We start from the raw sequence: 14,700 nt of genomic DNA, 5'->3' as shown, positions 1-14,700 counted from the left end.
CCACATCTCCTTTTGTAATAAATACCCCTGTAATAAAAACAGAAGGTGTTTTATTTAATGTTAAAAAATTCACTTGACATTTATTTCACATTAATAAGGGTCTGTTTAAGAATTAAATATTCGACAATACCGACATAATACTACAAACCAAAAATGTGTCTTAATAGTAATCTTGATTGCAGCGACCTGATAGTATTACAAGTACATTTAGTTGTGGATTCTTTTTATTTCTTCCCATGCCTTTGGTGGTCACCGTGGAAAACAACTTGCAAAGCTAAATTTTTTGCACATGTACATAAACGTATATTTAGATCATTAAGAAATGCAGTAAATCAAATCAACCCAAATATATTTTAATACTTTTACAGTATTCCAAGTCTGTGAAAAAGTTTTGAAAATATTTACTCTAAAGCAGCTAGGAATACCAGACCTACCAATGGACAGACTTACCTATGATAGCAGTACACAACTCTGGGGCTGAACTTCCGGCTGCCATAAAAGTAGCCCCGGCAACATCTTCACTCAAACCAAGTTTCTGCAGACATTTTTAAAAAATGTTTTGCATCAGTTTCATTAAGCAAAAAATCAGATCTTTAAATATCTCTAAAAAAAATCCAGGATGTCTGTCATTATAATTAGCTTCAAGCAGCTTAGTTTACATCTCAGTGATATATTCTTTTACAAAAGCATTAAAAATGGGACTAATAAGTATGTGGCACTATGCTTTATTAATCTTGTAATGTACAAACAAAAAATTGTGATGTACTGAATGACAGTCTGAATATTGATCCACGTTCAAAATTGCATCACCCGATACTTTTGTTATTTCCAACCAACGAAAATTGTCATTACTTTACTAGAACACTATTGCGTAATATTACCCACAATGCAATTATTGCATATACATCACAAGACAATAGAACATACATGACAAGATTCTGAAAATACATACAGTACTTAAAACTCGGTTATAACGAAGTCACTTGGACCTATGACATTACTTCCTTATATCCGTATAAGGAATTTGTTGAAATATCGTTGAAGATCTAAGATAATTTCGCTATATCCGTGAATTCGCAAAATTCGTGTGCGTACTAAACGAGTTTTACTGCAATAAGATATTCCACATAGATCAAAAGACGACAGAACATACATCACAAAGTTTTGAATATACATCACAACATTCTGAACATACATCACAAGATTTTAGAACATGCATGTGCATATGATTTTGTATATACATGTACATCACAAGATAACGTTTTACACACCATATGTACCATTCTTCAAATATTTTCGACTATCATATATGTACATTTCTTCAAATGATTGAACCTAAAATGTTTTGAAGATAAATACAACTGAATCAAAGATAGGTGAAAAAACTGTTTTTAATAACTGATCCTTGGTTCAAAAGAAAATAAACAATATTTAATTTTTGTTCCATTACAGATAGGTTCAATTCAATTAAATATATGTTCAGTTGAATTATACTTATCTTCATATTTTTTAAATAACTGATACTTGGTTCAAAGAAAATAAACTATATACATGTATAAATTTAATTCCAGATAGGTTTAATTCAATTAAATATATGTTCAATTGAATTATACCTATCTTCATATCATTAAAAGATAGGTACAATTTAAACATCTCCACAAAGGATTTGAAGATGGATACAAATCATACGTAGGTTCAATTGAAATGCATCTATATTTATCTTTAAAATAATTCATACCTATCTCCAACTCTCAGTATTTTTATCTATCCTAAAATCAGTTGTAACTTATAATCTCTAATTGAATTAAAGATAGCTATAATCAAATAAAACTTTCTCCAGGTACAAATATTTGAAGACGGATACAAGTATATGTACATGTATATATGTTAATTTTGCTTCTTTGCAAATAAACCTACGGACTTACCGCACTAATTTTATCAAGTGAAGTTACAAAGTAGTCATCGCAAACAATGGCCAAAGCGATAAACATATAGATGACCATGATGAAATGTAAAATGAGGCCACCATGTGCTCTCTGCTCATTGCTGAATGCGTCTGGTGGAAATTCCAGGTAGGCTGCAGGAACAAATTGTAATGCTGTTTACTATTATTTGTAATTAACTTGAATAAAAATATAATTATCTCTATATGATGTTGGTATTATATAAGCTGCAACTCAAGCGACATTTTCTCTTTGCGTCCTATATGCAAATGTCAATTTTAAATCTAAATCATGCAAAATCTTTCAAGATGTGCAGAAAAACTGTGAATAATACAACTCCTATCATAGGGAAAACACTACTGTTTATTCCCACTTGACAACTAACGGTCATACAGGTTTTTAGAACATCGTTGAAAAAGTAAACATAAGCAGAACCTACACTTAATTTGCAATCATTTAGTCGGGGTGAAATATTTGTAAAGGTTTCACAAGGTAATTTATCCTTCAACTATGAAAAATATTAACAGACTGTTTTATACTGCGAAGCAAATAATAATTTCAGTATCTAAAAGCTCACAAAACATGACCAAATATGTTTTTCTTTCTGTCAATATTTTATAAAAGCTTATTAATCCTAGCAATGCTCTCGAGGGTTAAGATCGCGCCAGTAAGTTCAGAGGTTCCGTATAATTTAGGTCTTAGGTACATCTACAAATGTTTTGTGAATGATACAGTACCCCCATAATGGAAAATTCCGCAAACAGTTCAGTGCGTAAATAATGGCACAATAATTAATATGAAAATCGTCAGTCAGCATTCCACTGAATGACAGATTGTATTTGCTGACAAGGTCATTGTATCTACCATGATTATGACTTTAAATGAGACTATTGACATTTTGCTTCAACTTATGTGTCAATAGCCTGCTTCGATTTAGAAACTTTTCATATGTTTTGCTTGCCTTTGGATATATAATCAACTGAGAGACATAAACTCCACACCAGGTGATTATCGTTAATTGTTAAAAGAAATAGGTGAAGGTGACGATTGAACGTTAAAGTCATCACAATTATCATAAAGATTTGCTGTTAGGTTACCATAAACATTCTTTTCTAAAAAATATCCAAAAATGAAACAGATGGACGAGACTCAAACGTATCTTTCATTTCAAGCTCACTGGGATATATCTTGATGACATATGAATGGAAGCATTTTCCATATGTATTTTAAAGTAAACTTGAAGGCCACTGCAAATATTTTCCTCTTCTCGTGTTAAGGGTTTTGAATAAATCATACTGCAAATATATGTTCTGCAAATATTTATTATATGTGAAAACGCTATTTTCTCAATTCAAAGTTATGACCTACAATAAAGTTTTTTATGAGACAGACAGTCAAACAACAGACAAATGAAGGTTAATGCCTCTGCTTTTGCGAAAGCCAGTATAAAAATACTGAATGTCAAAGTGAGGACTTACAGAAAACGTTTGGGGAAAAGTTCAAACTAATCAGAAACATAGGTAATCAGAGCTCACCTCAACGAATGTTGTCTTTAAGTAAGGCAAATTAAGTCACACAATTAACCAACAAAAAGTGTACATCCAAAAATGCAAAATTTATGCAATTTTGATACTTTGGAATAGACCTATATATTAAAAACTTAAAACTAGTTTTCATCATGAAAATGTAATTAAAATCCAGCATCTGAAGCAAGATTGATGATGCATCATTAGTGCAACTTTGGTTTATATAAGCCTTATAGTTTCTTGGTGATAGACCTTCACCCATAACTTTTACGAGGTATATTATCTGGAAAATGTATGTCGAATTCAGCATCTGAAGCAAGTCCATTAGTGTGCATCCTAAGATGTATCATCCATGCAAGTTTGTTCAACATAGAGCTCAAAGTTACTTGGAAATGAAACCTGTTTAAAAAAAACTAATCTTTTCACTAATCCGGAAAATGTAGGTCAGATTCAGCTTCTGAAGCCTGAGCCTAGTAGAATGTTCCCTTAGATGTACCATCCATGCAAGTTTGGTCATTACAGGGCTCAAAGTTACTTGGAAGGAAAATGTAAGATTCAGCATCCGAAGCAAGTCTTGTAATATGCATCCTAAGATGTACCATCCACGCAAGTTTGGTCATTATATGTCTCATAGTAACTTGGAAATGAAACCTGCACCAAAAACTTTAACCTGTTCACTCAACCGGAAAATGTAGGTCAGATTCAGCATCCGAAGCAAGACTGGTAGTATGCATCCTAACATGTAATTATAGGGCTCAGTATCTTCAAATGAAACCTGCACCAAAAACTTTAACCTGTTCACTCAACCAGAAAATGTAGGTCAGATTCAGCATCCGAAGCAAGTCTGGTAGTATGCAGAAAACTTTCAACATAGGGCTTATAGAAAAGTTCAAACTAATCAGTTAACCTGCAAAAAACATTAACCTGAATTCCTTTGCTGAAATTGCAGCATCTGAAACTTTAACTGGTACAATGAAACACATTAGAAACATCTTCCATGCATGTCTAATCAATATAGGACATAGAAGTACTTAAAAAGAAAACTGCTCCAAAAAACTTAACCCTAACCCGGGACGCCGACGCCGAGGGTATCACATAAGCTCCCCCCAACTTCGTTGAGGTGAGCTAAAAAAAGGAATGCCATGCCATAAAACACTGAAACACGATCCTTATTTTTAAACAACAAATACGATTTACTGGGGTTTTTTTTTTTGATGGATGGAAATTCTATAAAAAATCCTTTCGTGTGTTATTTGACAGTGACTATAATTTCCAATGCACATTGAAAAGAGTCTTTAATAAGTTAGAAGAATAGTGTTATTCTATATCCCTCTGGTAATATATATCTTATCATTGATGACGTCAAGTTGATGTCCTTCTAAAAAGACTAATATTCGGGGAAAGAAAACAGAAGTCTCTGACATTTAAAAAAAAAGACTTAGTTGTAATAAAAATATATGCTGTTAAAAAGATTTTTTTTCATCCTAAAATATGTATTTTTATTATGATTTATTATGACAATCATCAGACGACGAGTGTGACTGGTTCGTAGAGGACACTTGCTCCTGCATGGCACCTGATTCCACCTCTGATACTTAGGGTTCGGTGTTTTTCTGCTCCTGATTTGTATTGTTTGAATGAACTTTTGAGCTTGAATACCGTTAGTTATCTCATATATTTCATCGTTAAAAATACACCAACAAAAATGTAATATATGAAACTAGATATCAATTATATTTGATCAAGGTTTGTAAAAGTCTTGGTTTTTGACTTGCATTTGAACGTAGACCATCAATGTATCACAATTAAATTTTAAGTGACATGTGTTGATCAAGCTCGAAAGTCTAGAAAAGACAAAGAAAAGAGTGCTGTTGTGCAACTGAATAATTCTGTCCGCAAAAAAACTATATAATAGAAATTAAAACTATTTTGAGTCATCCAGGTGACCTATTGCTATCCGTTCTGTTAGTTGTAGTTTTTCGGTCGTAAACTTTTTTTAACAGTTTCAGCATTTTCCCTTGAAGCGCTATACCAAATTTAACCAATGTTTCATTTAGCAATAATACACATGTATGTAACATATGTAAAGGAGTGCAAGGATTCTGAATTTCTTGGTTTCTGCTCCCCGTGGGCCTGAGAGGTGGCGAAGTACATATTGGAAGTACATAAAACATGCATATACAGTATTCTTTGTAAGAATCTAAATAAATCTTGTTGCAATAGATACAAAAAGGGTAAAATTATAAAATATGAAATATTACAGTGAACTTTGGAGATAACGGACATTATTTCATCTCAAAAGTTCAAACAATACAAATCAGGAGCAAAGTAAACAAGGACCTCCAAAACATCAGAAGTGGGATCAGGTGCCATGTAGGAGTGAGCGTCCACTACCGACCGGTCACATCCGCGTGCCCTTTGTCATGTTAGGAAAAAGTGGAAAACATCCAAAGACAATTCACTGTCCAAATAATGGCCTAACAATTGTAGTTGCTTAGAAAGTTATAGTATTAACCACAGAATCATAGAATTTGTGAAATGATGACTTTAAAAGAGACTATTGGTAATCTTGTTTCATCTACTTGTTTGTCGATAGCCTACCTCGTTTAAGAAAATGTTCGTACGTAGAGCATATTGCGTATTGGTTCAACCGAGAAACATAAACCACAAATGCAGGTGATACGCGTACATTGCTACATAAGGAAGGGAAGCTGAGATGGAAAAGTTGTGAAGTTATCTCATTAATCATAAAGCTATGTTGTTACGTTACCATCAACGTATTTTTCTAATAAAATGTCCATGCAAGAATGAAACAGATATGTCAGACTCTGTGAGACTTTTGCTTGTCAAGCTTTTTTTTGGGGTACAAGATCAAATATGTTTATCCCCCTTTCAAAACGATACTACGTCCCTGGCTAGTCAATATAAAATGTCAAAGGGGTAAAGGACCATCTCTACACTACATACTAATTTATGGTGCAAGTGCTTTTGTGCAATTTATCTAATCCATCAATCAATATAAATAAAATGAATAACAATTTGCACTGTATTACACTTGTATTCAATTCCCGTATTCTAAAATTTACATTAGACTAAGACAGACTATTGGAAACTGAATTTACATGTATTTTCCTCATTTTGGGTACGTAAATGCGATTTTTCCTCATCGGTACATTGTACTTAGTGCCTTAGAACATTTTTCCTGGGTAAAAAATATTATAATCAATATCCAAAGGATAAAATTTACAGTTAATGTGGTTATTCGAGTTAAGGGATCATACTGAAACTAAGGAACCTCAAGGGATTGTTCCTTATCTTAAATACCATTCACTCCCAAAATTTACATAATGGCGAACCGTATTGGGAGCACTATTTCCATCCCAATAGAAAGGAGAGAAAATACTCAAAATAACCCGGAATTTATCATATCCGGTGAGAAACGTGGCACTGTTAACATCAACGAAAGTAGATCTATAACAAACAAGTGTGGGAGGACAAAATTATCGAGCTAATTAAAGTCATCCTATTCACAATGGAAAAAAGATTTATCATACCATGCGTCGATTGATTCCATTCTCTTTTTTGTGTTGCCAAGACTAGAGGGAGACTGACACACTGGTCGATTAGAGTACTTAAAAAGCAACTTATTTATAAAGGGTTATATAATAATCATATGAGGCGTGGAACTGTTTTATAAATCTTATGAATTGACTTTTTATTATTGATTCTGTGAAATTTTATGACTGATCGTTAACAATTATAATCCATTACTGACATACTGTTATTGTTCTGAATCTGTGTTCGTCTTCTATTCTTTCTATTTTTCCCACGCAATTTCTTGTAACTATCTAGACCAATCTTAATGAAACTTGGCAATCGACAAGGCCTTAAGTGAATTGAACATATTTTATTGACAAAGAGTCAAAGGATTAGACACAAGTTCCAAAACTTATAAAGTCTTCTCTTAATACAATATTTAGTAAAATGCATGTTTGCATATATGGTCTACTATATATACATAATAGTAATAGAAAGAAAGAAAAATGATCTTCTTTAAATGTACAAATATATTTTAAACTGGTAAAAAAAAATCTATGGTTATTTTGAAAAACGATCATATATATATATTCATTTAAGAGGCCTTAAGTGTGTTTTCATTTCAATTTTTTTTCACTATAGGCCTATATAAATTCATTTATTTTTAAAAAGTGCCTTTATTGGCGGGGAGCTACTTACGTACGTTAGATCGAAGTCTTCAAGATTTAGAATGAATTGGTTAATCAGATGGTAATGTTTCTTCTGATTCCGTGGCAACGGTGGTCATGAAGAACTAAACTTTGCGCACACGACTTCGGAAGAAAGTCAAAGACGAAATATTTTTAACCAATTCATCTTTGAAAAACACATTATCAAGAACTTTGAACCTTTGAACCTTGGAAACAATACTTTGACCTTGGCCACAACTTTTGAACTGTAATTTTGTATTCTTAAAAAATCAACAATTTTGACCTTTTAACCTTGACCTTGGAGATTTTTTGTACTTATAAAAAACTTTAAACTTGATCTTAACTTTTGAATGGTAAGGGCATAATTTTGTTTTAAAAAATCAACTCATCACGATTTTAAAAAGAATCATCAATGTGTACGCATAGGTCACGTACTACTCACATAAGTGTTAGCTTGTATGCATAGAATGAAAAAAATAAAACCAAAAAAGTATCTTCTAGAGCTGTCGTTGCCCTGGAAACAACAAAGGTAATTTTTAAAAATCTGTTGCATCGAAATCATTTTAACCTTTGATATGACGGTGCAAGATAATAAAAGAATATATACCTACTACTTAGAACTACATTTAGTAATTGCTTTCTTCTCCATGCAATTTGGCAAAGTTGCCTTGTCAGACATACGTTTGAGCCACGATAATGACTGATTGCTAGTTAAATAGCGAAGTTTCTTATTTTATTTTCAGATTTTAAAAAATTTTATCTTAACGACTAGCGATGAGCAGTGCCACATAATTTTAAAAAGTTTTTTTTTTTAGAACTTTTCATCTGAAATCAGTTATTCAAGTTTTATTTTTGATCATATTTAGAGGAACAAAGAAGGACTTTCAAAAATCAATTCTGTAATCAATCTTAACTTGTTATTATAAACTAAAGTAAATGATCAATGACAATTAAGCCCAAAGGAGAATGTTTGTCAAGGCAATCTGAAAGTGAAGCAAACCTTTATAAAGTTAAGAAAAATGAAAATGCTTTACTTACCAGGCTCAGTACAAAAGGGCCTCGTCAGAACTGTAATATTAGGGATGACGTCATGAGCAGACGAATTGGTAAAGTTAGGAGCAGAAGATGTCAAGAAGCGAATCGTTGTGGTCCACATGACGGACGTTGAGGACTCATTAGTAGGTGATGTATCGACACTTAGGGACGAAAATGTCGTCTGATTAATCCTGTCGGCCATGTTCTTGCTGACCGGCTTTTGGCTGAAATAATGGCAGTGTAACCAGATTGCGGACATATTGATTGAGTGGCAATCAAACAAGGAGTCAGGGGAAACATGAAACTGATATTGTTCAAAGATTTCTTTATTAATTTGGGCTGTAGAATATTGCGGTCTCCGGGCAAATCACTACTTATGCACTTATTTCTGTGGATGGGGATTTTCTCCCTCATTTCACTATTGCATGGGACAGAATTGTGTATGCATTCTGTTCAAGTACCATCTTCTAAACATAAACTCTAACATATAAAGGTAGTTCCAAGTACAAACTGTATGTTGGCACAGTTTTCTAGAAACTTAATGAATCTATTTGTAGATCTGAGATACTTAGCTAATTTACATGTCTTCCCTTCTCAATCCAGTGATTGAAATCTTATTAAGACCTTGAATCAGAGATACAAATTCTAAAGTTTAAATTAATTTGAGTCGTGGATTCCAAGGTTATCAATATTAAGTTATTAACTCAACTAAAACAGACAAACAAGCATGTCATGTGACAAGACAAAGGAATTTTAGAGAAAAGCTAACTGTATCTGAATATACTTAGAGATGAACCCATGATCCATGTGCTTTTAATTAAAAGCAACAATAAATGGTTTAGTCCGATTATATAACAGTATGTCATCATCCCACGTTCTTTATAGAAAGAAAGAGTACAGAAATTCTTTTAATTTTGCACCTGAAACAATAATTATTTGAAAAGTGGTTTTCTCTTCAAATATACCGGTATTAGTGATTTCCTCGGTGTCTTTTGTTGTAACTGAAAGAACGCTGCTCCAGAAGTCGATTCAAATTGAAGTAAATCAAAGTAAAAAGGTGGGAGAGGCCAGGGAATTAGTGGGATGATTTCAAATCAATCTACAAATAACATTCCCAACCCCGCAATGTTGCATGATGAATTTGATGATGATTAAAAATAAATTCTTTATAGTATTAGTGATTTGTATACAGATATAATCAATAGTATTGGAGAGATTCCATCACCGTACGAACTAAATATATCTCGGTACTGCCACGACGGACCTACGTCAGGTGTTCGAAGATTTTGAGGCCTTAAAAAGTGTTACTTAGCCAAGATATTTTGAGAAACATATACTAGTAGATCCTACTCAAGGTCTTTATTTAAAAAGTTAAAAGTTTGCAATTTGAAGAATTTGTACATTGTATATTTATGTATGTGATATAAATTCATATTTTTAGTAATTGGCCATGCAACACATACATGTATAAGAGACTATGTAGAGGTACTAATGATGTTAGTATAAACATCTGCTCCGTAACCATAATTACGTTTTCTACCTTCAGGTATATTCCTTTCGCAGAATGAAAAAAATCATTTGCCCCAATGTTTGACCCGAAATATTTTAACTTTGATTTTGCCATGCTGGGTAACTGCTACCAAATCTATATGTGAGCCTTACTCTTTTACTTAATTAATTAATACGTTACTATGGCAACCACACATAGTTTCGAACCCAAAATACTGCTTTACTTATACATATTACGTAGATCTAGGTGAGATTTACTTTATGATTTTTTCAACAACATATTCGAAAAGCTTTGACTAATCAGATCAAAAATAGAAGAAAAATATAATCTTTTTAAAAAATTGACTCATCGATCTTTATATAGCAGCGCTGTCTGTGGCGATCACATCAGTTACAAAATGTTTTAGTCATTTTGCATGATTTCGGAGCATTTATGCTGTTTTCGTGAAGAAAAGTATTGACAATGTTTCAGTAAAGATTAACGAGAAGGCATTTCGGGATTTCCAGCAAGTGTCTATGGAGACATTTCATGGTTTTTATGTTGGTTATGGAGCATATCATTACTATCATTTATTAGAGAGTATGCTCCCAAAATCGCAGAGAGAAAAAGAGTTGACTATTCTAGAAAAAACTCGAAGTCAGCCATATAATGCAGACAAAGTAAAACAATATTTGAAAATTCACATAATTTGTCTTAAAATAAATGGAATACAAATGCACAATTGTAACCACTATGTAATATTTTGCAATGTCAGTTCTCTTTGAATATTTAATTTGAAATCTGATCAAGCTAGCTTTTAAATAAATTGTATGACTATATATATATATATATATATATATATATATATTTCGATGCCTTTTACTTCTAGTTTCCTATTTTAACCAATAAGAGAGATTAAATTCCATAAATGCATCAATTTCTCTTCTATATTTTAATTAGCATTACAGATATTTAGCCCTCATCCCCAAATAGATATCTTACTTGACAGGAGTCTGCTGATAATCTGCCGATAGACCTCGGATTCCTGTGTGACCACAACGCCGTGTATCCGACACCACATAAACTACCAATGTGTGACTATGCTGAGCTATGATTGAAAATCCCGGATCGATACGACTCGGCAGCGGCAGATAAATTCATAAAATGGACAACAGTTCCAAGTTCATTCCACCCAGATATCGTCTCTGGCTCAGGGCTTTGAGCCTGCGGCGAGATGGTTCAACATTTGAGCTTCTAAAGCGAAGTGAAATGGATGGAATAAATAGTTATGGGGCGTTTACAGAAGATTCTGGAATGGAACCTTAGAATCACATTGACTTCCTGGTCACGAACTCTCAGCCTGGGAGCAAATCAGATTTTTACTATTCTATATATGTGTCTTTGTCAGAATTCCCGGGGGTAAGCAGTTTTGCTGTAAATGAAGAGAGAATTAGTTTGACTTAATGGTTGCTTTTATTGCTCTCTGATCCTCAAGAGATTGTTTCCATCTTTAGCGTACGTATGTTTTATCGAATTGTGCAACTAAAGAACATTTCTCAAAAAGTTTAGAGACAATTTCCACTAAATCATAAACCCAAATGCATTTCTACAAAATTTCTTTCAGACTACAAAGTAGATGAGTTTTCTATGCTTTGTCGATATTAACTTACTGAATTGTTGTAAAAATCTGATCAGGAAACAAAACCGACCGTTATGGAATGCCAAATAAACATATGTTCATAAAATGACCACGAGTATAGAATACCAGAGAATAGGAATAGACCAATCCCAATCATGTACTTATTATCGTGCTATAAACAGTTACAGTTAACTTGAGTTAATTTAATTGAATCGCTACTTTTTTTCGCATTCACATGCAAAGCATAGCCCTTTCCAGATTCACAAATTGTATAAACTCTGTAGTTTAAAAGGTTAGAAAATAAGACTTTAGTAATCTGCTATTGCTTTGATACTCAGAGAATTGAACAGTTGAAAAGATTTCGACTTTTTCATCTAGTGAAAAGCATTAATTCTGCTTACATAGGTTTAAAATTTCCGTAGATATAAGCATCGTGGAATTAATAACGCGATATTGCGAACATTGCTCTCAAGATATGAAAATATCATTAGCTTGAAAGACAGAGTTAGTATGGAACTAAAAGTTGTCATGGGTGAAGAAAGCATGTTGATCCGATGGGAACTAAGTGACGTAATTGTTTGAGTAGTCAATTAATGAAATTTAAAAAAAAGTTCCTGATTAATTGAAACTTAATGTTTTGTTGCAAGGCGTCGTTATATTGGATTTGTCTGCCGTAGTCTTTTATTCTATCCATCACGGAATTTCAAACAAAGATTGCATGTCGGGTAATCGATACTTCTACTGGTGGTAGTGCTCCATAGACTTAAGCCTCGAGGTCAGTTTTTAATCTGAGCCTATCCCGCATTATCAAGAGCTTTGAAGTATTTGTTAAAACCATAAAAATTCTTTTTAAATATACGGTCCTTTATAATAGAGATTTTTTTTTCGTCGCTTCCAAATGGTGCAATGCTATATTAAAAGAATTTCGATTATTTCAATGAAGTGTATAGCCCCGATACATATACGCCGTCAGATATTGTATATTTATCAAAAAGAAGAGTGTTGATGGAAGAAATTCGGGGCAATATGGTTTCATCCAAAGGATCCTTCTCCACATCCCACTGTAAGATTTGAAACCCACCATTTAAAACTTTATTGCAGAAGCTCAAAAACTTGTAAAAAACATCACCTGTGTTACACAAAAACAGAATGCATTCATGAATCTGACCTTTTGACCTCATAATCAATATGGGTCTATTTAGGCCCAGGAGAGTTACTTTATAAAATTTCACTGCAAAAGCTCAGTCTTCTTGAAATATTTTAAAGTGTTGCACACAAACAGACTGTATGAATTCGTGACCTTGTCCTTTGATCTATTGACCTTAAAGTCCAATGGAGTTGTGATATTAAACTTCACTGCAAAAGCTCAGGGACATTGAAAGATATTGCCAGTGTTGCAATCTCCTTAACCTTTGAATCTCGAAATCAATAGGGGTCTTACTAAGACCATTGGAGTTATGATATAAAAAAGCTCAAACGCTTCTTGAGATATAGCCTGGAACCAAGTGTGATACTCAGAGAGAATGTATTAACTTTTACCTTGACCTTTGACTATTTTACCTAAAAATTGACTTCTTTAGCCTATATGGAGTTGTAATATAAAATTTCATTGTAATAGCTCATATGCTTCCAGAAATATTGTCTGTCAAAGAAAGGAGTAGTTACACACAGACAAATATAGGCAGATGGATGGATGGACAAACAGACCCAAATAAATATCCCCTACTTTCACTGTCCTTTTGTGTTCAATAAATCAGAAGTGATAAAAGAACTAGATAGATTACATGATCAGTACGTACTGGTCCATGCCGACAAAGCAGGTAACAACATTGTCTTCGTTTGTAAGGCTCATTATATAAATTGTATTCCAGAAGAACTTGGATTTAATTCTACAACTGGTAATCCTACTTATACTCATACTTCCCTTTCTACATCGTCTCAAGCCACGGTCCGGAGTCCGCATATAGCTTTCTCCTACCCGTAGCCTGGTTCCCTGTCCCTGTTTTGCTTCGTATACTCCGCGTCACTAGCCTTGGCAAAGGATGAGTCAGGGGACCAGGCTATCCTACCTGTGGCTGCTTGATCACAAAAAGTGTCGTAATCTTGAATATTTACGCCTCTCTATTGTGACGTCATATTCAGTCAGTGGCAAGTTTTGTATCGAACAACAACTGACGTCAACAGTATACAAATATAAGAAATAAGAAATATTTCCTTTACTGCGATTGGATATTGAAAGGTCGCGATATAAGTCCATCTTCCGACTAATGCTCTCCTCGTTCAACCACGGCCAGAATGGGAGATGATCGTACATTTTGGCCGTGGTTTGCGACGATGCTCTTTCTAAGGAAGAAATTCTTCAAAATCATCGTATTTTTATACCCCCCGCTTGAGAAGCGGGATTTCCGTCCGTCTGTACGTCCGTCCGTTTGTTACGTTTTATCTCTTATCCGCAACTCCTCTTATACTACTGAGTGAAATTAAATGAAACTTACATAGAATCTTTATTACATATTGCCATTGTGCACCTCCTATTTTACTTTTTCATTCTACACGTATTTTAGGTTTCCATTATATGTTTACCTATGACGTCACATACATGTATAGAAGCTTCTGGAAAACATTTGATAGAAGAGTTATTCCTCTTTACACATTACCGTAACACAATTTATTATACCTCTGTTAAAATGTTTCCGATATAAAGTTCAGAAGGTAAAATACCTATCTTTTATAGTTCACGCATAGCAAAGCTATACCCCGGGGTATAGTTTTTGCTATCCACCTTCGAAAAATTTTCATGCAATTTTTGCCTCCATATTTTGATTTCCAACGATTCACTGAT

General features: G+C 33.4%; 1 protein-coding gene across 1 annotated transcript in view; it reads right to left on the bottom strand.

Annotated features, from left to right (window-relative positions):
• Positions 1 to 8,995, bottom strand: part of LOC134265187 (sodium/potassium/calcium exchanger 4-like) — a 26,643-nt gene extending 17,648 nt beyond the window's left edge. The window contains exons 1-4 of the mRNA XM_062747442.1: positions 8,734 to 8,995; positions 1,926 to 2,077; positions 451 to 535; positions 1 to 27 (exon numbers count right to left, since the gene is read on the bottom strand). The exon at positions 1 to 27 is cut by the window's left edge and continues 77 nt beyond it. Of these exons, the coding sequence (XP_062603426.1) occupies positions 1 to 27; positions 451 to 535; positions 1,926 to 2,077; positions 8,734 to 8,989 (520 nt within the window). The 5' untranslated portion in view covers positions 8,990 to 8,995. The remainder of the gene's footprint in view (positions 28 to 450; positions 536 to 1,925; positions 2,078 to 8,733) is intronic.
• Positions 8,996 to 14,700: the final 5,705 nt, after the last annotated feature.

The sequence above is a fragment of the Saccostrea cucullata genome, unplaced genomic scaffold, assembly GCF_032062105.1.
Source record: "Saccostrea cucullata isolate Sc308-1 unplaced genomic scaffold, CSIRO_AGI_Scuc_v1 ctg890, whole genome shotgun sequence".
Lineage (NCBI taxonomy): Eukaryota > Metazoa > Mollusca > Bivalvia > Ostreida > Ostreidae > Saccostrea > Saccostrea cuccullata.
This window is presented reverse-complemented; position numbering and strand designations above follow the sequence as displayed.